Genomic DNA, 26,702 nt, shown 5'->3' on the forward strand with positions numbered 1-26,702 from the left:
CTGCCGATAAATTCCAGCGCAGCGCACAGAGCCCCCGTGTGTGGCCGCACAGAGCCCCGTGCGTGGCCGCACGCACGCGGCCCAAGAAGCACCCGAACCACAGCGCAGCGATGAATCTGCAGATTTATTCCTCGCGGTTTGGCAGCGGGACAGCACGAGAATTAAAAAGTGGAAGAGGAGGGGGAAAAAAACCAAACCAGGACCGGTGATGCGGAATCGCTGGGGAGCGGAGGCCTCGCGTAGCCGCGTTGATGTCGCGGTCAACCGCATGGCCTCGCTCGTCAACCACACACACTTCATCAAACACACCTCATCGACCACACACACACACCTCGTCAACAACACACCCCCTCACTTTAACCGCACAACCCCTTCGCCTTCAATCGCACAGAACTCATCAATTACACAGAACTCATCAATTACACAGAACTCATCAATTACACACGCCTCATCCTCACGGCGTATGCTTTCAATCCGCACACGCACCACACCAACCACACGCTCCTCATCAACCAGACACACACACACACGCACGCACGCGCACCTCTCATCACAAACAAAGGCAGCACCGGAGAATCCGGAGCGTCGGCGTGAAACAAGCAGAAGGTCTTGTCGAGCCGCGGCGGGCTGGGACTGGCGTCGGGAGACGAGGGTGATGAGGGTCAAGACCGCGCACGCACGTGCACGCACAAAGACAAAGATCCCCCATATAGATTTAACAGACTGTCGGGGCAAGTGCTGTTAGCGAGAAAATATGAAGGCAGGGAGGGCACACGAGGAGGTGGGTGGCCAGCACCACGCCCGACGCTTTTGTCTCCCCAGTGGCGACGTTTTTACACACCGCACCAGGTGCTAATTTGAGGCCGAGTTGACCTAGGAGAGGGCCCCATGACCGGTTCAGATAATCGTCACCGGTGTTGGCCCGTGAGTGGGAATTGAAGTCGGGTCGCCGGGTTCGTAGCGCAGCGTGCCAAACGCTACACTACCCCCTCCCCTTCACGCGCACACTCACACAAGCGCACACGAACACACGGAGTGCATGTGGAGAGTAAGGCCGGCTCCTGCAGCAGACTTGTGCGGTCGTACGATCGTCAGCGGTCGAGCTGGGTGGAGCCGGGTGAAGGTGGAGCCGGGTGAAGGTGGAGCTAGGTCAAGGTGGAGCCGGGTCAAGGTGGAGCCAGGTGAAGGTGGAACCGGGTCAAGGTGGAGCCAGGTGAAGGTGGAGCCGGGTCAAGGTGGAGCCGGGTCAAGGTGGAGCCGGGTCGAGGTGGAGCCGGGTGAAGGTGGAGCCGGGTGAAGGTGGAACCGAGTGAAGGTGGAGCCGGGTCAAGGTGGAGCCAGGTGAAGGTGGAACCGAGTGAAGGTGGAGCCGGGTCAAGGTGGAACCGGGTCGAGGTGGAGCCGGATGAAGGTGGAGCCGAGTCAAGGTGGAGCCGGGTCGAGGTGGAGCCGGGTCAAGGTGGAGCCGGGTGAAGGTGGAGCTGGGTCAAGGTGGAGCCGGGTCAAGGTGGAGCCAGGTGAAGGTGGAACAGAGTGAAGGTGGAGCCGGGTCAAGGTGGAGCCAGGTGAAGGTGGAACCGAGTGAAGGTGGAGCCGGGTGAAGGTGGAACCGGGTCGAGGTGGAGCCGGGTGAAGGTGGAGCCGAGTCAAGGTGGAGCCGGGTCGAGGTGGAGCCGGGTCAAGGTGGAGCCGGGTGAAGGTGGAGCTGGGTCAAGGTGGAGCCGGGTCAAGGTGGAGCCAGGTGAAGGTGGAACCGAGTGAAGGTGGAGCCGGGTGAAGGTGGAGCCGGGTTGAGGTGGAGCCGCTGCTAGTTGGCTGGGGGCCGGAAGGAATCCTTCTCCTGTCGGATAGCGCCCATGGTGGCGATGGGGTCACTCTTCCCTGCGTGCTTCTGCACCGTCGGCTCCCTGTTCCACACAGCGAGGATCACAAGTTTCCAGTTATGAGGAACGCGAGTTTCTGGTTATGAGGAACGTGAGTTTCCGGTTATGAGGAACGCTCGTGTCTGTCTACGCGAGACCAATGTCCACCACGTGCACCACAATGAGAACTCAGCTCTTACCTCACGCGCATGAAGGGGTTAAAGGTGAACTCATCGCCGATGCAGGAGGGCACAGTGGGCTCACCCCTCGCTTGACGCTCCTGCAGCCACGGCCAAAACACAACGGTCAACTCACACGTCAACTAAGATGCGGTCAACTCAGACAAGGTAAACTCACCCGTGGTCAACTCACCCGCTAACCGCGGCACTACCGCTCCCCACACAAACACACAAGTACGCACAGAAACACACGTACGCACACACACGTACGCACACACACGTACGCACACACACGTACGCACACACACACAGACGTACGCACACACACACACGTACGCACACACACACACGTACGCACACACACACGTACGCACACACACTCACACGTACACACACACGTACACACACACACGTACACACACACTCTCCTCCAATACACAGGTTATCACGGTCGCGCTACCACACTCCTCTCCCGTGCCTCACTTGGGAGGGTGCTAGTGGGTGGGCGGGCTGGGGGGGTGGGGGGCTGGCGGGGGGGGTGAAGGAGGGGGGCGAGAGGAGACGCACCGTTGCCCAAGCCAGCTTCTCCAGCACTGCCGAGTTGCCGGGCTCCACGTGACGTGCAAACTTCAGGTTGTTCACCGTGTACTCGTGTCCGCAGTACACTCGCTGTGGTAGAAAACACAAAGACAAAGGGCCCCCCCCCCCGGATAGCCTTAACAGACTGTAGGGGCAAGTGCTGCTAGCGAGCACCTATGAAGGCCGGCACGGCACACGAGGGGGTGCGTGGCAAACACCACGGCCTTTGTCTCCCCAGTGGCGATGTTTACACACCACACCAGGTACTCATTTGAGGCCGAGTCGACTTAGGGGAGATCCATGGCCGTGAGCGGGAACCGAACTCGCCGGGTTCACGGCGCAGCGCGCGAACCGCTACACGACCACTCCCCACACAGACACAGGCGCGCGCGCACGCACACACACAACGCACACACAACGCACACGCGCAACCACGTACGCACGCACGCGCACGCGCGCCCCAGTCGATAGCAGAGAAAACCAGCGAGGCAGAGTTAATTTAAGCAGACTACTTGACTCGTGAGAGATTGCCAAATGCGTTCACTCGGAAGACGGAGGGCCCAATTGTAAAGATTTTTTTTTGTTTTTCTCGTCGGAGCCCCGCCCCCCCGAGGGCCGGAGCGTAGAGACGCGGAGAGATGAGAGGGGGACGCACCGACTCGGGGGGCAGGGCCCCCAACACCTCGACGAGCGCCGTGAACATCTCCCGAGGGGTGCCCTCGAAGAAGCGGCCGCAGCCCCCCACGAACAGCGTGTCTCCTGCCGCGGGGAGGGGGCGGGGGACAAATTAAGACAAAGACATCCCCCCCCCCCCCCCCACCGTATTGCCTTGACAAAACTGTTGGGGACAAGCGCTGTTAGCGTGCACCGATGAAGGCCGTGGGCCACACCTGTACAGAGACACAGAACCCCTGTGTAGCGTGAACAGACTGTTGGGGCAAGTGCTGTTAACGAGCGCCCTACGAAGGTCGGCACGGCACACGAGGGGGGTGGTTGGCCAGCACCACACCCGGCCGCCTTTGTCTCCCGAGTGGCGATATTTACACACTGCACCAGGTACCCATTTGAGGCCGAGTCGACCTAGGGGAGGAGGACCGGTTCAGACAACAGTCACTGGTGATGGCCGCGAGCGGGAATCGAACCCGGTTTTCTGGGGTTCGTTACGCAGTGTGCTAAACCATCGTGCCGCCACTCCCCAAACAATACGTACAAAGACGCCCGCGTGCGCGCGCACACCCTGGCGGGTTCTCATTCACTCCATCGTACGTTGCTCCTGTTTATGACCTTTCTATCGTACGTGCACGAAAAGGCCTTTGTGAGCCAGGTCTTCCCTCGAAGAGGGCGGGAGAGCTCAGAGTCTCAGCGGGCTCCCCCACTTGATCGTCAGCCGAGATTAACCCGCGGAAGAGTGGCAGCGCTCGCACAACACACAGGCAGCGAGATAAGGAGATGGGGCGGAGGCGAGGAGATAGCGGAGATGGGGAGACAGAGAGAGACGACAGGTGGATGTGGAGACAGGGAGACAACAGGTGGATGTGGACACAGGGCGATGGGGAGACAGGTGGATGTGGACACAGGGAGACAGAGACAGGGAGACAGAGGGACAGATGTCCGCCTAGCCTGGTACGTGCACGTGAGTGAAAAAGTGGGGAGGCCCTCGACAACATTGGGGCCGGGGGGGGGGGGGCTCAAGGAACAGGCGAGTGGAGGAGAGGGATTTTACTTGAAGACAACGAGCGAGGAGCGGGGATCACGGGGAAGCAGCACAAGTGAAGTGTGCTACTGCTGCTGCTACTGCTGCTGCTACTGCTGCTGCTACTGCTGCTGCTACTGCTGCTGCTACTGCTGCTGCTACTGCTGCAGGGCTACCCGCAGGGCAGCGAGATGTCGATTCTGACCCTGACGCCTGCATATTTGGAGTTTGCGTCTCTCTCCCGGTGGTCACGTGGATTTTTCTCCGGGTCATCCGGTTTCTCCCTCCACCCTGAGAATCAACGTCACGCGTTCCGAGTAATTTCGACGAGCACTCTAATCTTCCACGCGACAAGCCACTTCCTCGAGCTACCACTGGCGATGCCCAGCTCGCTTCTTGGAGGAGTGAGGCAGCACTGCCACCTCGCCGGGGTGACCCCCCCCCACCCCCCAGCCGTGTGGGGGGCGGGGGGGAGGGGAGAGTGACCCCCCCCCACCCCCCAGCCGTGTGGGGGGCGGGGGGGAGGGGAGAGTGACCCCCCCCCCACCCCCCAGCCGTGTGGGGGGCGGGGGGGAGGGGAGAGTGACCCCCCCCACCCCCCAGGAGAGTGACCCCCCCACCCCCCAGCCGTGTGGGGGCGGAAAAATATGGAAGTGGGGCCAGAGGGCTCAAATTTCGGCCGGTTCTCTCCGCCCGCCCGTTGAAAGAACGCCGCGTAAACGGCCTCCGAAAAATACACCAACACTCCCCGACGTTCTAAACCCAAACCTCAACGCCACCCTATAGCGCACAACACACGCGGCTCAAAAAACCGCCCGCGGTGGATTTACATTTAAATTAGGAAGAGCCTCATCAAGAGCGCCTGAGCAGACGGCGAGTTTGTAGTTGCTCAGCGCACGCGCGCAGACACACACGAGAGCACGCGCGCGCACGCTCTCAGCGGCCGAGTTGACCGGGGTGTGCGCGGCGGTCGTTTGCAGCGCTTTGTAAAACTTAAGTCGGACCGGCGCAATGTCATCGCTATTTGCCGAGGCACAGGGAAACCGGGCAAGTGATGAAGTTCCCCGTGACGGACAGGGCAATTATTGATTGAGAACGAAAAAAGGGCGCGCCCACGGTATTAAATAAGACGCGGGGAGAACCCCCACCGAAGCTCGGGAGTTGAACACAAAAACGGAGAGAGGCAATTTTCGCATGAAAGTAACGGTTCATTAAACAAACGACGCGCGCTATGTGCGCGCGTCATGTTTGACGTTGATGTTAGACATGAGTAATGGGGGGAGGGGGGGCGTGGGGGGTGGTGGTCATATTGGAGATAAAGCGAGTGTGGGAGTGACAGACAACACACGAGACGACATTTCACAATGGAGGAGCGGCGGCGGCGGCAGTGACAATCCGATGAGTGACGACGGATTCGTGGTCGTGATCCGGTTGGAGAAGTCGACAAAAGTCCAAGAGATTTCCCGTTCAAATGAGCGCTGAGGCAGTGCTGGTGTGCGTCTCCCATTCCACAGCCCTGAGAGCCCTGTGGTGGACAATTCCACATTCCTACCGGTTCAGACAATCTTTACTGGGGCTGGCGAGAGTCTCTCCAGGGACGGATATTGTCGCTTTCGGCACCGTTCCGCACTTTTCTGTCCCCCCATTCGCCCGAACGTAATACTGGACTGTCATTTGGAACGTCAACGTCATCTTCATCATCACCATGATCATCACGATCTATCCAATGCTGGACAAAGGCCTCACTCAAGTGCTGAATCGATTAACATAGTAATTGCAATATTAGATTACGATTCCTCTACATCAAGGGTGGTGGCCAACATTTGACAGAACCAAAGACAAAAAAGTACCCACGAGTTCTGCAAAGATCAAAGTGTTTCTACATAAAGTGTATATCTATAAAGTATACATATATAAAATATATATATAAAGTGTATATATACATTGACAGTTATCGGCACAGCACGGGAGACATTCATTATGCTTTGCTACAGCGATGGTGCGTTTCTACGTTATGCCCCTTCGACGGAGCCGCGTGCGGTGCATTCGAGAGCAGCGTGCGGCAACGGAAGATGCCAGTGGGCGACCGCTGCTGTACATAACAGCGTCCGTCTGCAGACGATCAATCAGGAGGATTAATCGAGAGGTACCGTGGATGTGGCTGGCGTGCTGGGGTGGCCCGAAACGAATGCCTGGTGAAAATTGACGGACGAGTTGACTGCTTAGAGATAATAGACAGTTGCAGCTCCAGACACACGATGTCGTCTGTGGACGAATCGATTGCGAGAGATGAATCGATGTGTCGCTATAATACCTTGCGGGAGGCAGGGGGCGGGGGCGGTCCTGGGCCTTCACTGGTGAAGAGGGTAATGGGGGCGGGGGGCGGGGGGCGGGGGGGGGGTAACGCTCACCGGTGAAGAGAGCGGGGGGCTCCGTGCTCCCCTCCTGGGTCACGAAGTAGCAGATGTGGCCGGACGTGTGGCATGGGGTGAACAGACACCGCACGTTCAGGGAGCCAATCTGCACCGTAAACACACAAAGACAAAGATGCCCCGAATAGCCTCAACAGATTGTTGGGGCAAGAGCGAGCAGCACTTGTGAAGGCCGGCACGGCACACGAAGGGGGCGGGCGGCCAGCGCCACGCCCCGGCCACCTCTGTCTCCCTAGTGGCGATGTTCACACATCGCATCAGATACTCATTTGAGGCCGAGTCGATCTAGGGGAGGCCCAAGACCTGTTCAGACATCCACCACTGGTGCTAGCCACGAGCGGGAATCGAACTCGGGTCGCCGGGTCCGTAGCGCGGCGCGCTAACCGCTGCAACTGCTGCTCCCCCTCCACACCGCAACACACGCACACAAACACAAAGATCCCCGACGTAGCCTTCAACAGACTGTTTCGGGGGCAAGCGCTGTTAGCGAGCACCTTTGAAAGCCGCCGCACCACGGCTCCCCAGACCACGGCACACACGCGGGCTCAGCCGGCACCACACACCCACGCTCACACAGTGGGGGCCGTGGAGTAGGCGGGGGGGGGGTGCTACAGGGGGTGAAGTATGGCATGCAGCGGGGTGTGACCCCCACCTGCAGCTCATCCCCGTGCTTGACGTGCGAGGTGAGCGCTCCGATTCGCTGGTCTCCCCCGACTACGGTCAGCCCCGGCTCCATGGCAACCAGCTTCTCATTACCGCCAGCGTGGTCCCTTCACACCACACACGCACGCACGCACACGCACGCACACACGCACACAGGCACACACACACAGGCACACACGCACACAGGTTACTCACCACTCGCTCACCACTCACTCACCACACTAGCGCCACTACGCTCACCACACACGGCCAGCAAACACACTCACCGCACCCTCACCATCCACCACACCTCGTCACCCGACGCTCACCCCCCCTTAACGCTAAAACCCATTAACCCCACGTTCCCCCCCCCCTTCCTCACCTCCTCCTCCTCGTCCCCCTCGTTCACTCACCCCCTGCCCGGACCCCCGCAGCCCGTTACAAATCATCGACATTGTAATTGGCGAGTGGAGCGCCGCGCACACGGCGCATAGTAATTGTGTTGCGTGCTGCTGATTGTGTCTAAGCGTCGTGTTAATGGTGATGGGCATTGAGAGCAAACAGCATTAGCGGAGCTGCGCGCACGGCTGCGACTCGTGCCCTTGTGCAGCTTTGCGTGACGCGCATGCTAGCGGAGGTGTGCGCACGCACGTGCAGCGTTTGTGTTGCCGCGTGCATGCGTGCGTGCGTGCCGAATGGTAGTGCAACAGCCAGCACGCTGCTCTACACAAACCCGGCAAGCCGCGTTCGATTCCTAGTTCAAGGCCAACACCGGTGACAATTATTCGAACCGGTCCTGGGCCTCCCCGAGGTCGACTCAGCCTCAAATGAGTAGCTGGTGCGATGTGTAAACATCGCCACTGGGGAAACAAAGGTGGCCGGGCGTGGTGCTGGCCACCCATCCCTTTGTGTGCCGTGCCGGCCTTAATGGGTGCTCGCTAACAGCACTTGCAGTCTGCTAAAGGCTTTGTTGTGTCACTGTGTGTGTGTTTGTGAGAATCACTGTGTGTGTGTGTGTATTGCAGAGTATGTGCGTGTGTGTGTGCAGTGTATTCGATGTAAACAACACAACCACCCGACACATACTCTCCACCCAGCACTCTGCGTGTGTGCCATGTGTGGCAAGTGTGATGAGCAGTGTGTGGTATCACCAGTGATGATGAGTCGTGAGCACAGTAGTGAGCTGCACACCCTCCTCCCGAGCAGCTGCAATAATCTGCACACGCACAACGACAAAAATCCCCCGTATAGCCTCAACAAACTGTTGGGTCAAGTGCTGTTAACGAGCACCTATGAAGTCCAACATGGCACACGAGGGGGTGGGTGGCCAGCCCAACCGCATGTGTCTCCGTAATAGTGGCGGTTTACCTGCCGTGTGAGGTACTCATTTGAGGCTGAGTCGACCTAGGGGAGGGGGAGGCCCAGGACCGGTTAGATAATCGTCACTGGTGTTGGCCGCGAGTGGGAACTGAACTCGGGTCGCCGGGTTCGTAGCACAGCGCAGCGTGCTACCACACACGCACACGTACTGTATGCATGTATCATTACCAAGACAAAGATTCCCCGTATAGCCTTACAACTGGAGGGGGCAAGTGCCCGTAGCGAACACCTGTGGAGGCTGGCATGGCGCACGAAGGGGTGCGCAACACCGTGCCCAGTCACCATTGTCGCCCCCAGTGCTGATGTTTCTCCACCGCACCAGGTACTCATTCATGGGTTCAATATGCCTCAGTCAGGGCCTTGAGTCGTCTCAATGCTACTTTTTAATTCTCACCTTCATATTGATCTCAGCCGCAAGGTACCTCTCCACGAAGAACCTCAATGAGCCCACGAAATGATATCTCCCGACCAGATCAAAGAAAAAGGAACTCCCTCCTGTTCATACACGAGATTGTATTTAAATCAAAGATTATATCTGAAGGGTATATATTACTTTCCATACTCGTCCAGATTGATAGCGTTAAAGTGACTGCTTTTAAATTGCAAACTTTTTCCTCAAGGAGTTTGAAATGAAATAATAATTTTAAATTCTAAACTATGGTCCACTGAGCTGTATAGCTCTTTCTCAGAAGCGATCACAAATTGGCCACAAATGAAAGCTCAACGAAGTGGCTCATATCACGTGGACATTGAGAGCAGCCACATACTCACGTTGATTCTCAACGTGGAGGGGAAAACCGGAAGACCCGGAGAACAATCCACGTGACTATGGGGAGATAGACACGCAAACTCCAAATATACAGGTGTCAAGGTCTAACCCACGACCTCCTGCATACCAGACGAGGCAATTAACATCTTGCCACGCAGCTCCCTGAATTGCATCAGCCACTAACGCGATTACCGGCAGTTGCAGCGTGGATTTGATCCCCCCCCAAAACATCACGACCCAAAATCACGACTGCCCCCTGCCCCGACCCCAAATTTGACCCCTGACCTTGTCGGGCTCGACGGGGTCGACGGCGGCAGCGCGCTGTGTGCGCTCGTCCACCAGGAGGTACATGAAGTTGTCCTGCAGCGCGGGGACGAGGCGCACCCTCATGGCTCCGTGCCGCGTCAATCCGCTCCGACGGGAGAACGATCCACTCTGACGCACCGACACGGCGGCTCCTGGCTCGAGCGGGGCGAGGGGGGGAGAGAAGCGTCACACTCTGCCAGACACAGAGAGAGGGGAGAGAGAGTAATACGAGTAACGGATACAATGTTGAGAAACACGCGTTGAGATTATTTGGCTGCTATGAATTTTCCCCGTGATAAGCCACTTCGTTCAGCTACCATTTGTGGCCAGGTCGCTTCTGAAGAAGGTTATAGCTCAGTGGCCTTTACCTGGTAAAATAAAAAGTTTAGTTATTTTTGTTATTGTTTTGCGATTACCGTTCCTATACTTTACACTCGTAGCGTGTTTTCGTATTGGTTGTTGTTGTAACGTTCCGACCTTACCCCTACTGGGCATTTGTGAAGAAGATCTTCATATCTCATCGGATTCCTGCAGTATAAACATTCTCACTCTCTGCCAGGGAGGGAGATATACCGAGTAATGCACACACTTACTCTCTACCAGGGAGAGAGTAATAGGAGTAATCCACACTCTTACTCTCTACCAGTGAGGGAGTAATGCAAGTAATTCACACGCTCTCACTCTCGACCATGCAATGCTATAATACAAGTAATGCACGCATCGTCATTCACTACCAGAGTGAGGGTAATAGGAGTAATCCACACTCTTACTCTCTACCAGTGAGAGGGTAATGCAAGTAATTCACATGCTCTCACGCTCTACCAGGGAGAGGGTATGTAATAGGAGTAATCCACTCTTACTCTCTACCAGGGAGATGGTAGGTAATAGAAGTAATCCACACTCTTACTCTATACCAGGGAGAGGGTAGGTAATAGGAGTAATCCACTCTTACTCTCTACCAGGGAGAGGGTAGGTAATAGAAGTAATCCACACTCTTACTCTATACCAGGGAGAGGGTAGGTAATAGAAGTAATCCACACTCTTACTCTATACCAGGGAGAGGGTAGGTAATAGAAGTAATCCACTCTTACTCTCTACCAGGGAGAGGGTAGGTAATAGAAATAATCCACACTCTTACTCTATACCAGGGAGAGGGTAGGTAATAGAAGTATTCCACACACTTACTCTCTACCAGGGAGAGGGTAGGTAATAGGAGTGATCCACACTCTTACTCTCTACCAGGGAGAGGGTAGGTAATAGAAGTATTCCACACACTTACTCTCTACCAGGGAGAGGGTAGGTAATAGAAGTATTCCACACACTTACTCTCTACCAGGGAGAGGGTAGGTAATAGGAGTGATCCACACTCTTACTCTCTACCAGTGAGGGAGTAATGCAAGTAATTCACACGCTCTCACTCTCTACCATGCATTGCTATAATACAAGTAATGCACGCATCGTCATTCTCTACCAGTGAGAGGGTAATAGGAGTAATCCACACTCTCACTCTCTACCAGGGAGAGGGTAATAGAAGTATTCCACACTCTCACTCTCTACCAGGGAGAGGGTAGGTAATAGGAGTAATCCACACTCTTACTCTCTACCAGGGAGAGGGTAATAGGAGTAATCCACACACTTACTCTATACCAGGGAGAGGGTAGGTAATAGAAGTAATCCACACACTCTCTACCAGGGAGAGGGTAGGTAATAGGAGTAATCCACACTCTTACTCTCTACCAGTGAGAGAGTAATGCAAGTAATTCACACGCTCTCACTCTCTACCAGGCATTGCTATAATATGAGTAATGCACGCATCGTCAGGGCGATAGTAATACTAGTAATGCACACACTGGCACTTTCTACCAGGGTGAGAGTAATGAGTAAGACACAGTCACTCTCTACCAGGAAGAGTGCAATTCAAGTACTGCACACTCTCACTTTCTACACGAGAGAGAATTATACACACTCCCTTGCCCAGGGAGAGGGAAATAATCGCTCGTTTGTATGGAGTAATGTCAGTATACTCTCTAACAGGGAGACGGTAATATTATCTCTCTCTTTAATATCCTCACTATCTTCGAGATACAGTGAACATACACTCACTTTCCTAGGCAAACACCACTCTCTTCTCCCATAAAAGACGTCCAGGAACATACACAGTAAAACGCTACCCCAGAAAGAGATAATAACGCTCTTCGAAAGAAAAACACTCGCCCAAACAGAAACATACGTATATCTTGTTGAACTTCCTTCGCGCCGTAAGTGATCAACCGTGCTAATTGGAGGTGCGGGGCAAGGCTAACAAACGAAATACGAAAAGCAGTTCTATACACTCTCCTAAAGTAAAACACTCTACCGTAACAAATTCACTCTCCCGTTGAGAAAGATATACTCTCCCATAGTAAAACATTCACTTTCAGAGAAAAACTCTCATCGTAAAACACTCTCCCCGAGAGAGAACACTCTCCCATAGTAAAACACTCGCTCTCCCAGAGAGTAGCAACTCTACCATAGTAAAACACTCGCTCTCCCAGAGAGTAGCAACTCTACCATAGCAAAACACTCGCTCTCCCATTGAGAAAGAAACACTCTCCCACCGTAAGAATCACAACACTCCCTTAGCATTGAGGCAGCAACAAAACGCACTCCGCCAAGGTAGAATAACAAAATTACTCCCCCGTGGGATGTAAAAAACAAACACTCCCACGTGTGCTGTTAAACACACGATCCCCGCCCCTCTCGGGGGAGAGTAAAAACACTCACGTGGCGCCACTCCCCTCTCCTCCCCGCACTAAATCACACACTCGCACTGACAGCAAATAACAGGTCTTCAACGGGGGGGGGGGGGGGGGATGACGTTAAGCTACCCGCGGAGAGCGTGGGAGGCTGGGTAGCGAAGAGAGGGGAGAGTAGGTGGTGGTGGTGGGGGGGGGGTGAGAGGCAGGCGCTGTGTAATTAGAGCGAGGCCCCTTTATTTCCCCGCGTGCGCACGCTCCGATAACGAGTCGCATCGCCCATTAACTCGACGCGTTGGGCCGGCAAAAGGGCTCTGTGTGTGGATGGAGGTGGTGGTGGTGGGGGAAGCGTGTGGTAAGTGAGGTGTGCGTGGCAATGTGGGGGGGGGGGAAGCCAGAGGTGTGGACTCGAGTCATGTGACTTGGACTCGAGTCAGACTCGAGTCATGAATTTGATGACTTCAGACTCGACTTGGACTTGCATAACAATGACTTTGTCCCACCTCTGAGGTGTGGACTCGAGTCATGTGACTTGGACTCGAGTCAGACTCGAGTCATGAATTTGATGACTTCAGACTCGACTTGGACTTGCATAACAATGACTTTGTCCCACCTCTGAGGTGTGGACTCGAGTCATGTGACTTGGACTCGAGTCAGACTCGAGTCATGAATTTGATGACTTCAGACTCGACTTGGACTTGCATAACAATGACTTTGTCCCACCTCTGGGGGAAGCAGACTCAATTATAATTGCTGATATAATTATACACGTAAACTTCGGTGCGCGGACAAACGCGCATACGTTAATGGTCACTGCACGGGAGTCGGTGGTGGTGGTGGTGGCGGTCACGTGGCCAACAACAATGCCTAGAAGCCAGTGAGTGCCAGATAATAGTCATGCCCATCATCATCATCACCACAAATAAGCTCGGTAAATAACAATGAGCTCTGCAAATAAGGACGCGCACGTCCTGCGATGCCAAACAGTGTGTCTATTGTTGGAATGTCGGTAACGTGAATAATGAAAATGCTTACAACAACAAAAAAAATCGTCTCCCCATTGCCGATGGTTATTTAAATTTCGATTTAAAGCTTTCGCTGACTGCAGGGATTCATCTTCTTGGTTCTTTCGGTAAAGTCACGTAGAAGGGAAGTAATAAAATAATAAAAATACAACGCAAGCAGCCGTCTTCACCTGAAGACGGCTGCTTGCGTTGTAGCCGAAACGTCGTGAGAATTATTTTATTATGTTTTATTTTGATTATTTTATTACTTCCCTTCTACGTGACTTTACCGAAAGAACCAAGCAAAGATGGTTATTTACTTATTCATTACTTATTTATCCAGGCGAGGCAAACTGAATCCGAGGACTCTTTTGTTCAGGAGGGTCCTGCATTGGGGCTTTTATTTAAGACGTTTTCGGCAAATAAATGACAGGTGTATATGAACGTCTAACGAAGCCGGAGCACCCGGAGAAAACCTTCAAGTACGAAGGGTACAAAACCACACAGATGAAAGCAGATGGCGATTAGTGAACTTGCTGTACTGCCTCTCTCCTGGTGAGCCGGAGTATGGCACCTTGAAGGGAGGTTTCACACCTGTGCGACCCGCCAACCCTCACCCCTCCACAGTGCTGAATTACAGGTGTGCCAGCCAGTCACTGAACCCAATGTCAGCCGTAGTCGGGAATCGAACTCTGGTCTCAGATTTGTAGCACAGTGGCCTAACCACTGTGACATTCTCGATTTGAAGCTTTCGTGACTGCAGGAATCCATACTCTTTGGTGCTTTCGGTAAAGTCACGTGGGTAGAAAAAATAATAATAAATCACGACGTTTCGATCGCAACACAAGCGGTCGTCCTCAGACGGAAAGCATAATCCAGCAGTTCTACTGCTGGATTAGTTTGTTGATCACTAAATTCACCCAAACCACATCAGCCCATCTCTTCTCTCGCCTGTGGTGCACCCGTTCAGCCCCCTCTATCCGACCAAACAGAAGCTGATTTGGGCATGCGGTGGCTGGGCATGCGGGCTACATGACCCAGCCTCGCCTGCCAGAGGAGCTTCACTAATGGGACTGTGCGCCGATATTTCAAGGAGAGCCGTGAGCTCATCACACAATCCAGCCTTGGAAAGCCCACAATGGATCGTAGGCAGGCCAGCATGAATGGTTCAAGCAAGCTCAGGTGTTCTTGTAAAGGGGTACATGTTTCACAAGCATAAAGAGAGGGTCTAACTGTGGCTGATAAGACGCAGAGCTTTGTGTGGAGTGACAGGCCAGGCAGCTTCCACACAGCGCTTGCGCAGAAGCGGACGCAATGCATGGGGCCAGATAAGCCCAAAAGCAGCAGTAGGAGGGGCTGCTAGATTTCCGTGCAGCCCATGGGCTTGTAATTACCAGCACGCTGTTCCCACATTGGCACATCCGCACAACATCTTGAGTGCACGCTGGGTCCAGGCAAGAACATCTGCTCAGACTCTTTAAGTGGCAGAACAGCAAATGAGAGCCCATGTCCTTGACACCAGGACCTGCTATGGAGTTAATCTGCTTGTCTCGTGGAAGATGCGCTTGGCCGTTCTCCCACTGTGGTGGAGCCCGTCCGCCTAGGCAGGACCCCCATTCAGACCCACAAGAGCCTGGTCTCGACTATCGCTGGTGAGAGTTGCAAGCGTCGCTTGCAGCTGGGGGTTGGAACTGAGTCATCCCCTTCCTCCCTGATACTGGGGGGGGAGCCGGAGAAACGGGGGGGGGGTCAGTGGGGGAACAGGGTGAGCAGAGGAACATTAGGAATAGGAACGTGGGGGTGGGGGGGCAGGGAGTGTAGGAGGAACAGAGGGAGAATAGGTAGGTGGGGGGTGCCGAGAACAAGGGGAGGGGAGCAGGATTGGGGAGCCCAGAGGGAGGAGGAGGAGGGACACAGGGAGAAGGGCAGCAGGAGGGACATGGAGATCTGGGAGCCCAGAGGGAGCAGATGGAACACAGGGAGAAGGGCAGCAGGAGGGACATGGAGATCTGGGAGCCCAGAGGGAGCAGATGGAACACAGGGAGAAGGGCAGCAGGAGGGACATGGAGATCTGGGAGCCCAGAGGGAGCAGATGGAACACAGGGAGAAGGGCAGCAGGAGGGACATGGAGATCTGGGAGCCCAGAGGGAGCAGATGGAACACATGGAGAAGGGCGGCAGGAGGGACGTGGAGATCTGGGAGCCCAGAGGGAGCAGATGGAACACAGGGAGAAGGGCAGCAGGAGGGATATGGAGATCTGAGAGCCCAGAGGGAGCAGGAGGAGTGGGGAGGGGGTTATATGGGGCAGGGGGGCATTAGGGGGAGCAGAGGGAGAAGGGGCAGGAAGGGAATCGAAGGAAAAGGGGAATCAGAGGCCACCGGGGAAGCAGAGGGAGCAGGGCAATCAGATGGATTTGGGGGGAGCAGGGGTAACTTGGGGAGCAGAGGAATTAGACGGAGCTGAGGAATTAGAGGGAGCAGAGGGAGTAGGGGGGGGCAAAGGGAATAGGGGGAGCTGAGGGAGCACGGGGACTGGGGGGGGGGTCGACTTGGGAGCAGGTGAGGCACACCAGGAACTGCGTTAATTGCTCAAGGTGGGGCTCTTAATTAGTCGCAGTGGAGTTTAGTTAATTACGCAACGCGAGGCATGCGGCACTGGAGGGGTCAGGTAATTGCCCTTGATGGGGGTCGCTTAATTGCGCACGTCGGGGTTTAACTGGTGCAGCGCCGGGGGGGGGCGGGGGGGGGCTGGGGGGGCGTCGTAATGGCGTAAGTTGGGGCCCCTTTAATTGGTCACGGGGTCCCTTGATTGCGCAGCGGCGGGGTTCAGTTAATTGCGCGAGGAGGGCCCGGAGGGGGGAGGGGGGAGGGGGGCGGTGCCGCGCGTGGCTCCACCGCTCCGATAGCGCCCCCCGGTGCTCAGAGCGAGTGGCGGCAGACGACAATGCCATGTTGGGGGGAGGGGAGATGTGGGGTGGGGGGATGGTGTGGGGGGGGTGTGGGGTGTAGGGGGATGTGGGGGGGATGTGGGGGGTAGGGGAATGTGGGGTAGGGGTGATGTGTGGTGGGGGGGATGTGGGGGGGATGTGGGGGGAGGGATGTGGGGGGGATGTGGGGGGAGGGATGTGGGGGGGGTAGGGGGGATGTGGTGGGGGGGATGTGGGGGGTAGGGGGATGTGGGGGTAGGGGGATGTGGGGGTAGGGGGGATGTTGGGGGTAGGGGGATGTGGGGGGGGGGGGAAGATGTGGAGGGGGAGGAGGATGTGGGGGGGGAGATGTGGAGGGGGGGGATGTGGAGGTGGGGGGTGTGGAGGGGGGGAGATGTGGGGGAGGGGGGGAGATGTGGGGGAGGGGGGGGAGATGTGGGGGAGGGGGGGGAGATGTGGGGGAGGGGGGGGAGATGGGGGGGAGATGTGGGGGAGGGGGGGAGATGTGGGGGAGGGGGGGAGATGTGGGGGAGGGGGGGGAGACGAGAGGGGGGAAGACGGGGGGGGGGCGGAGACGGTGAAGATGTAAATGTGCGCATAGCAGGGCGATTTATGGCGACGCAACCCAAACGATGGACCATTGTAGTTACCCCATCGAGACACGCAGCAATACATAGAGACCCACAGAGGCTCATAGATATACATCCAAGACAAGGCACAGGAGTGTGATTGTGGCCACGCAACCTTCAACTATGCACCACGTAGTTAAACCACTGCAAGTGCGTGGCTCCTTCAACTGAGTCAGAATGGCAAAACGACACAAACTCTCTCTCTCTCCTGACACCCTTGTCATGGGGCTTCAGCAGACATCTCACAAACCTATCGCTGCCATATCATCGTGGTTGAGGTTCGCTAACAGCACATGCATGTTGGCGCTAACAGCACATGCATGTTGGCGCTAACAGCACATGCATGTTGGCGCTAACCGCACATGCATGTTGGCGCTAACAGCACATGCATGTTGGCGCTAACAGCACATGCATGTTGGCGCTAACAGCACATGCATGTTGGCGCTAACCGCACATGCATGTTGGCGCTAACCGCACATGCATGTTGGCGCTAGAAGCACATGCATGTTGGCGCTAGCAGCACATGCATGTTGGCGCTAACCGCACATGCATGTTGGCGCTAACAGCACATGCATGTTGGCGCTAACAGCACATGCATGTTGGCGCTAACAGCACATGCATGTTGGCGCTAACAGCACATGCATGTTGGCGCTAACAGCATATGCATGGTGGCTCAAACAGCACATGCATGTTGGCGCTAACAGCACATGCATGTTGGCTCAAACAGCACATGCATGTTGGCGCTAACAGCACATGCATGTTGGCTCAAACAGCACATGCATGTTGGCGCTAACAGCACATGCATGTTGGCGCTAACAGCACATGCATGTTGGCGCTAACAGCACATGCATGGTGGCTCAAACAGCACATGCATGTTGGCGCTAACAGCACATGCATGTTGGCTCAAACAGCACATGCATGTTGGCGCTAATAGCACATGCATGTTGGCTCAAACAGCACATGCATGTTGGCTCAAACAGCCTGCAAAGGCGTTATACGGGGTTCTTTAACTCTGTAATGGGGTTATGGCGTGCGTGGCTTTCAAAGGTGCTCGTTAATATAATTTACCCCCAATAGCCTGTAAAATGCACTCGCCTGTAAATGTTATACAGGGGGTTCTTAGTTTCTTAAAGCATTATATGATGTGTTTCTGGCTTTAATAGGTACTCGCTAACAACAGTTTTCCTAAGAGCTTGTGAATGGGAGACGCATGCATGTGTCCGTATGCGTCGGAACGCGCGTCTGTGTGTTTGTCTCTGTGCTCGTGTTTGTCTATGCGAGTCTCTCTACGTTTCTGTCTGTGTCTGGAGTGTGCATGGCTGTGTGGGGTGAGGGTTGGTGTTCCCAAGTCTGTGTACATGTGTGTATATTTCTCTGTGTGTGTCTGCGTGTATATGGAACAGTAGGGGGGGGGGGCACAGTCGTCTCAGTCAGTCGACCCGTGGCACTTGCTGGGTCTGCCCCGTGACCTCCTGCCAGCGGGCGTTCGACACTTCACGTGGCCTCAAGGTGCACATGGCCTGGCACAGGCGTCGTGGTGACGTCACCGCCACTTAGTGGCGAATGGCTGTTGTTGTTGTATCAGAATCTGTATTAAACATGTGAATATTTATAAATGTTTATGAGTGTATGTGGCTGTATTAGTGTATCAGAATCTGTATTAAACATGTGTATAATTTATAAATGTTTATGAGTGTATGTGGCTGTATTAGTGTCTCAGAGTCTGTATTAAACATGTGTATATTTATAAATGTGCCTGCGTGTATGTGGCTGTATTAGTGTCTCTAATGTGTATATTTATCTATGTCCGAGCGAGTGTGCCCGTCTTCGTGTATCCGTGTGTATGTACACGCGAGGCACGACGATAAATCATCCTCCTACTGCTCCCGGGGGAGTGATTCCAGCGCTCCTGTATCTCTCTCCCCACGGGGGAAGACTCAATCTTCGCCATTGACCCCGACAGGGTCAATCGCAGCAGTGATGTCTCTGCCCCCCCCCACCACCTCCTGAGGCTTCTGTAGGCGGGGGGGGGGGCTCGGTGAGAGGGGTCAGAGTCCATCACTCATTAAACCCCCCCACTGGAGGACCAGCCACACCTCAACAATCACTTGCGCAACCGAAATCGCTCTCGAAATCCCGTGCGACTGCTTTGTCCACATCCGAGCGAGTGGCTGTGCAACGGAAAATTCAGTGGCACACGTCAGAGGTCGCAACCGGGTACCCGATACCCGTACCCTACCCGATACCCGGCTACCCGTACCGGGCCGGGTACGAGTACGGGTAGCCATTCGCGACCCTGGTGCGGCCGGGTACGGGTAAGGAATCAAAACCCGTTTGCGACCTCTGGCGCACGTTCAGGAACGTAGCGGCACGATGGCCGTTACCCAAAAAACGATGAGACGCGTCGCTACAAATCGCCCAAGCGAATCGATACTTGAAAGTAGTCCCGTCCCCCTCTGCAACCGATTGCAAGGACGTCCACAACATGACATCCACAGAGGTGTGCGGACCCGGTTAAAGATCATCAGCGAGTTGAAGACGCGCTGGAAAAATTCCCTACGTGACGTCCTGTAACCAATCATTGTCACCACCATCATCGGCAATGGTCACTCCCCTCACTGCTGGATTAAGGCAATCCCAAACCGTCACCATCACTCACTGTTCTGTGATGTAATAATCCACTCCGCACCGACAAACGAGGAGATTTCGTCACTCCATCTTCACAGTGGACGTAACCAATTGAAAGGCTGGCACTTGAGCTTTCTTTCACCGATATTAAAAGTAATTATTAATAAGTAGATTTGTCAATCCAATGCTCGACGAAGGCCTGCCCATGCTGCGTTGGTCACGGGGGATTGTTTGACCATACTTCACCACGCTGGACAGTACAGATTGATGCACGGGGGGGTGGTGGGTCGGCCTGGTTCAGACATCACTCGCCATCCACGCGAGCCGTGGCTGGGAATCGAACTCGGCTCGCCGGGCTCGTCGTACAATGCACGAACCACCGCCTTACCGCCCTCCCACGCAAGCCAACGGTGAATTTGACAAATCTGCATCCCGCTGACAAGAAGCGATGCTTTAGCTATGCCACGATTAGCATCCACTTTCTATCTCGCTCCTTGTGTTAGCTCGCCATTCAGGGGGTCAGTTACTATCTGGTGAGAAACGAGGCCCAAGCATTCATCACTGGAACTGGCCAAAAAATGCCCAACACGGGGACCCCCGCTTGAAACGAAACCTTGGGATTCGGTTCCAAGTCTTTCCCGGGTGAAATAAAGAACGTTTATAGAGCTTTATTTTCCAAGGCCGAATCGTCGTGCCCTTGAATCCTGACAGTTCATCAAATCGCCAGTGTAGGGTTGGGGGGGGGTGGGGCGATTTGGGGTGAGGGCCGTATGCAAGTGAAGAAATGTCATACAACATATACAAATCATACGAAACAATCAATTCTCTCAAGCACGATAGTCAGGCTAATAATTGATTTAATCCATGAAAGAATCGATATATGCCCCACTACTAAAAAACTGCTGGTGAATGTTCATACCGCATCCTCCCGATTGTAAGACTTACTTATCACCCACACACCCCTCTCCCCCGGGTAGGTGTATGTACGCACGAGGCGATATTTTGTAAACTGTATTTTTTATTTAATTTTACCGGGTGACTTCTGACACTGGGGAACAGGTTTTTGGTGCACCGTGCCTTATTTTCACCCAGCATCTTAAACAATCCAGGGAATTCCGTATAAATCCTCAAAAATAATAAATTATAATTTTGCAACACATAATGGACGGTAAGGGACTATTTCAATCCACGAATCATTGCATGCACCGATAAATTATAACTTTTTTGCACATATGAATCATTATCGTTATGTTTCTTGACCTAGGAAAAGCCTCACCGAGTCTCAGGGCTCTTTTTCAGGAGGGGTCGCGGTCCAAAGGCGATGATTGCTACGTATATTTCAAGTGAGTAACTTTCAGGGGGGTGAGCTTTCAAATTTGGCGAATTTGTACCATGACGCCAGAAACACAATGGCCTACCAGCCGCTTCCAATGACGACCACGACATCTCAAAACGTCTCCTGTGATGCAGACGGCACGTAGTCAGAATTAGAAGTTGATTTCCCGAGAAAATTTCACCGAGTCCAGAAGCTCTTTTTCAAGGGCAACTCGGGGCGCCAGATAACATCATCACATTCTACAATTACAGATTTTTTTTTATTGCAAATTATTATGTAAAATGGCATTCGCACGTAAACGTTGGTGATTTTAATCGAGTAATTATAAATGCGGATAGAGGTGAAACTAGGTGGTTCCAAAACACGCTCACGCAGCGTTAACCGGGGCGGCCTCTGGATTCGAACCATGAACATCTTCGTGTTTGTGTCTTTCAAATTTCACACTTAACTTATAACTTAGCAATCTTTGAAATACGTATTCAACCAGGCTATGCGTTAATTGTGTGTTGACCGACTCTCTGTGTTGCATTACATTACATTTCGATATTTTGCTAGGTTATTTAATTTAGTGTGTCTTTCTCCCGCTCTCCTAATTTTCAAGCTTGCGTACCTTGCCGCCCGTCGTCCTACCCATTGACATGCTAATTTTTTTCTCTGGCCCCTCCCTCTCTCCGCCCCCACCCCCTCTCTCTATTTAAGGTCTCGTCACAGAGACATTCTCTCTCTGTGTGCCGATGTGTGTTCTATCTCTGTGTATCTTTGTGATATCTCTCTGCTTGTATGTCTGTCTATAGTTTTCTGGTTAGATTTTTGTTGCTATTTATTTTATACCTGATGATGATTGCTTGTGTTATACGTGACTTTACCGAAAGAACCAAAGAGTGATATAAATTATAATTAAAAAAACCAAAAAAAATGTATAAGGCTCAGCGAGGATGATGCAGGGGCACTGGGATGATTTTAAATCCCCAGTCTGGTGGCGGAAGCAGCCGCCTCGCGGCTCAGGGCCACAAATTGCGGGGCCATGACACGGAGCGCGCTGCCACCTTAGGTGGCTACCACGTTAGTGCCGCCAATTTCATTATACGACCAATAAAAGTGAAATATCACGCACGAACACTTCCAAATGAGTAGCTTGTCAGTATTATATTACACTTTAGTAGCAGTTTTTTTTTAACAACCATGTTGGAATGGTCTTGCCAGCTCGCTCGGCACTGATGAGTGGAATTTCTGGTCGAGGCTCAGAGTATGACCTGTAGATTACACCGGGGGTAGTCACGGTTTAATGCTTCACTTTACGAGATTAAATTTCACGATTTGACGATTATCGTGATATAAGTTTACGTTACTTTTGTAATTTGTATTTTAACATTTTCATGGACTTCATGTTGTGCTTTGATGTACCTCTGGTACACATTCCAATCATCGGAATTAAATAATTTGTCAAGCTTATAAATACGTAAGCTTGCTAGTTATGAATTGCTCAGGCGAACGATAGGAATGATGTCATGTAACTTATCAAGCCGTCCATTACTCCAACCCCACAGAACCAAATTCCTACAGACTCCAAACACAGTCCCCAGCCCTAAAGACCCCAACCCCACAGACCCTTCAGAGTCCAACACGGCGGGTGAAGCATAGTATCGACAAGGCTTGATTATTGCAACTCATTACTTTACGGGACGTTTGTCAAAAACATTACCGAGCTGCTGCATGTACAAAATTCTGTGTCACGTGTCGTGCCGGGTACTGCAAGATCCCAACGTGTCTGTCCGGTGCTCGCTCAGCTGCATTGGCTTCCAGTTGCTAAACGAATACATGAACTGGTCGCACTCATTACACACAAAGTGCTCGCCACAAATGAACCACAATACCTTGCTGATCTAGTCAAGGGGCATAAACCATCATCACGCGAACTCTGGTCATCCTCGCAGAAACTTTCGGCGAGCCATCGAACTAAGATGGTCACTGCATCGTGCACATTCAGATGCGCTTCTGCGGTCATCTGGAAACCTCTTCCTCCCGATATTAGAACGCCACTGGAGGTCACCTCGCAACTCCCACGGGGTCACCTCCCAACCCCCACGGGGTCACCTCGCAACTCCCCACGGGGTCACCTCGCAACCCCCACGGGGTCATCTCCCAACCCCCACGGGGTGACCTCGCAACCCCCACGGGGTCACCTCGCAACCCCCACGGGGTCACGTCGCAACCCCCACGGGGTCACCTCGCAACCCCCACGGGGTCACGTCGCAACCCCCGCGGGGTCACCTCGCAACTCCCACGGGGTCACCTCCCAACCCCCACGGGGTCATCTCCCAACCCCCACGGGGTGACCTCGCAACCCCCACGGGGTCACGTCGCAACCCCCACGGGGTCACCTCGCAACCCCCGCGGGGTCACGTCGCAACCCCCGCGGGGTCACGTCGCAACCCCCGCGGGGTCACCTCGCAACCCCCGCGGGGTCACGTCGCAACCCCCGCGGGGTCACGTCGCAACCCCCACGGGGTCACGTCGCGACCCCCACGGGGTCACGTCGCGACCCCCACGGGGTCACGTCGCGACCCCCGCGGGGTCACCTCGCGACCCCCGCGGGGTCACGTCGCGACCCCCGCGGGGTCACGTCGCGACCCCCGCGGGGTCACGTCGCAACCCCCGCGGGGTCACCTCGCAACCCCCGCGGGGTCACCTCGCAACCCCCGCGGGGTCACCTCGCAACCCCCGCGGGGTCACGTCGCAACCCCCGCGGGGTCACGTCGCAACCCCCGCGGGGTCACGTCGCAACCCCCGCGGGGTCACCTCGCAACCCCCGCGGGGTCACCTCGCAACCCCCGCGGGGTCACCTCGCAACCCCCGCGGGGTCATCACCCGGGGTTTGCGAGATGCCCCCCAGCAGGTGATAAGAACCCCTTGTGAGCAGCCTGACCCCCCCCCCCCCCCCACGAATCACGGGTTGATCGCGAAATAATGACAAACCCTTTTGTCGTGTTGCGTTTTGGGACGTTAATATTTCACTTGGGGATATTGAATAAGTAAAGAAAAAATGAAGCTACGGTAAACCACCACGATTAAACTAAGGTCCAAATGACCCCTTGGCACACCCGTCAAAAAAAAAACCCCTGGTCAAGTACTCTCGACTGGACTCTCGACTGGACTCGACTCCACTCTGTCCTCTTGTACTCGAGACTGGACTCTCGACTGGACTCGACTCCACTCTGTCCTCTTGTACTCGAGACTGGACTCTCGACTGGACTCGACTCCACTCTGTCCTCTTGTACTCGAGACTGGACGAGGGCTCCCTCTAGTGGAGGCCCTAGCGCCATGGGCAGGCGGTTGACTTCAGAGGGCCGCAATTCACTTCCTTCACCGCCACCACCACCACCACCAACTCGTGATGTTGTGCGACTTGACCTGGCGTCGTCAGACGGGAGAAGGGAAGGGGGGGGGGGCTCGGCCCCCCGATCCCGACCCTACTACTGTGGGACCACACACAACCCAGGGCAGCCAAAAGGGCCTCCCCCCCCCCCACCACCTCTCTCCCAGCGTGGCCCCCTGCCCGGCCGCCGCACGGGGCACGTACCGCGGGCAGGGCCCCGCGCCGCGGGCAGCGCGGCGAGCGGCCGAGAGGAGAGGCGAGTCAGAGGGGGCAGCAGCAGCGGCAGCAGCGGCGGCAGCCTCATCCTCGCACGCGTGCAGCCCTCCGCCAAGAGCCCTCTCACTCACCTGCACGACGTAAGCGTCACACGTTGTGCGTGGTGACGTCACCGCGCGTTGTGCGGGGTGACGTCACAGCACGTTTGTGCGAGATGACGTCACAACACGTTGTGCGTGGTGACGTTACCGCGCGTTGCGCGTGGTGACGTCACAACACGTTGTGCGTGGTGACGTCACCGCGCGTTGTGCGTGGTGACGTCACAGCACGTTTGTTTGTGGGGACGTCACAGCACGTTTGTGCGTGGTGACGTCACAGCACGTTTGTGCGTGGTGACGTCACTGCACGTTGTGCGTGGTGACGTCACTGCACGTCACCGCGCCTGTAAACGTGTGCGCGTTGGCGTCACCAACACATCATGGATCTCATACTGTGAGGTTGTTTCGGTGAAGTCACGTAGGGAAAAATAAATAATAAAAATAAAAGAAATTAAATAATAAATCACGACGTTTCCGAGGCAACACAAGTCTCCGTCATCAGGTGGGACCGTCACAGCCAGATTTACTGTATCAAGTGAGGCAAAATTGATACAGTAAATTTGGCTGTGACGGTCCCACCTGATGACGGAGACTTGTGTTGCCTCAGAAACGTCGTGATTTATTTTTTTATTTCTATTATTATTTCTATTATTTTTATTATAAATTTTTACCTACGTGACTTTACCGAAAAAACCTAAGAGAATGAATCCTTGCAAGTCACGAAAGCTTCAAATCTACATCATGGGACCTCCTTTGGCAGTGTCAAAATAAAAGAATAGGTTTTTTCCCCTTTTTTCTGGCCAACAAAACAGGTGTTAAATCTTGATTTGAAGCTTTCCTGACTGCAGGAATCCGTACTCTTTGGTCATTTCGCTAAAGTCACGTAGGTAGAAAAATAATAGATCACGACGTTTCGATCGCAACACAAGCGATCGTCATCAGGTGGTACAACCACAGCAAGATAAAAAAAATTAATAGAAATAAAAATATTTTATAAAATATTTTTATTTTATTGCTATTATTTATTTTAAAATAAATAATAAAATAATATTAATAAAATATGTTTCTTTTATTGCTATTATTATTTTATTATTTCTTTTATTTTTACCTACGTGTCTTTGCCGACAAAACCTAAGAGTATGAATCCTTGCAACCACCAGTCACCGCATGCGTGATGACGTCACACTGTAGCAGGCACGCGGCGTCGTACTCTGAGCGATGACGTTTCCCGCGTGATGATGTCATGCGCACGGCGGCGGTGTGGGAGGTGCGCGTGACATGACGTCATTCGACGTGCGGTTATTCCGTCACAAGATAAGCGTCGTGCGTTCGCACGTCATCGCGCGAGTCGTTCACGCTATCAAACTATTAGGAGCTTGTGTTGCAGTGTTTAATACGAGGCGGAAGAGATCGCCCTGTTGCGTAACGCGTGCAAACTCGACTGAGGTTGTAATGTAGTTACAAAACGACGTATAAGTGTGAAATGGAATTGCAAAGTTATGGAAAACTGATATCGAGATTAGCGTCATATTTTTCGTATCGTAAGAAAAATGTGCGTGGTGATGTCACAGCCGTGCGTGGTGATGTCATAGCCGTATGTACGACGTCACTCTGTTTAAACCCCTCCCCCCTTGCGCGTGTTGACAGCGCTCGCGTGCGTGATGACGTCACAGGTTACACGTCCCTTTCGGAGACGCACGCGACGAAACATTTCTGTGCGTCGTGACGTTATGCCCGTGCGTGATGACGTCACGCGGCCACGTCCCTTCGGAGACGCGCGCGACGAAACATTTCTGTGCGTCGTGACGTTGATGCCCGTGCGTGATGACGTCACGCGGCCACGTCCCTCAGGAGACGCGCGCGACAAAACATTGCTGTGCGTCGTGACGTTGATGCCCGTGCGTGATGACG

The 26,702-nt window shown here is 54.1% G+C and overlaps 1 protein-coding gene across 2 annotated transcripts; it reads right to left on the reverse strand.

Annotated features, from left to right (window-relative positions):
* Window positions 1-110: 110 nt before the first annotated feature.
* On the reverse strand, window positions 111-24,896 carry HAGH (hydroxyacylglutathione hydrolase). 2 transcript variants are annotated; one of them, XM_061560872.1, is made up of 9 exons: window positions 24,825-24,896; window positions 9,822-9,994; window positions 8,539-8,603; window positions 7,398-7,515; window positions 6,725-6,833; window positions 3,276-3,379; window positions 2,609-2,710; window positions 2,063-2,142; window positions 111-1,907 (listed from the first exon to the last, which is right to left on the reverse strand). In XM_061560872.1, the coding sequence occupies exons 2-9, from the start codon at window positions 9,924-9,926 to the stop codon at window positions 1,808-1,810; spliced, it is 783 nt and encodes a 260-aa protein (XP_061416856.1). In that variant the 5' UTR covers window positions 9,927-9,994; window positions 24,825-24,896; the 3' UTR covers window positions 111-1,807. The 2 variants fall into 2 exon arrangements, with proteins under 2 accessions (XP_061416856.1, XP_061416855.1); XM_061560871.1 differs by lacking the exon at window positions 24,825-24,896 and adding an exon at window positions 24,682-24,815.
* Between the last annotated feature and the right edge of the window lie 1,806 nt (window positions 24,897-26,702).

This window comes from Lethenteron reissneri, chromosome 26 (genome assembly GCF_015708825.2).
Source record: "Lethenteron reissneri isolate LAM-NWPU_2019-01 chromosome 26, ASM1570882v1, whole genome shotgun sequence".
NCBI lineage: Eukaryota > Metazoa > Chordata > Hyperoartia > Petromyzontiformes > Petromyzontidae > Lethenteron > Lethenteron reissneri.

What these genes read in the sequence shown, in the direction of transcription:
- HAGH (XM_061560871.1), bottom strand. Translation starts at nt 24,781, where the DNA reads ATGAGGCTGCCGCCGCTGCTGCCGCTGCTGCTGCCCCCTCTGACTCGC. An exon ending in AGAAGCTGGCTTGGGCAACG is followed by an intron (nt 2,143 to 2,608) that starts GTGCGTCTCCTC and finishes CCGTGGCTGCAG; the next exon opens with GAGCGTCAAGCGAGGGGTGA. An exon ending in AACCCCTTCATGCGCGTGAG is followed by an intron (nt 1,908 to 2,062) that starts GTAAGAGCTGAG and finishes TGTGTGGAACAG; the next exon opens with GGAGCCGACGGTGCAGAAGC.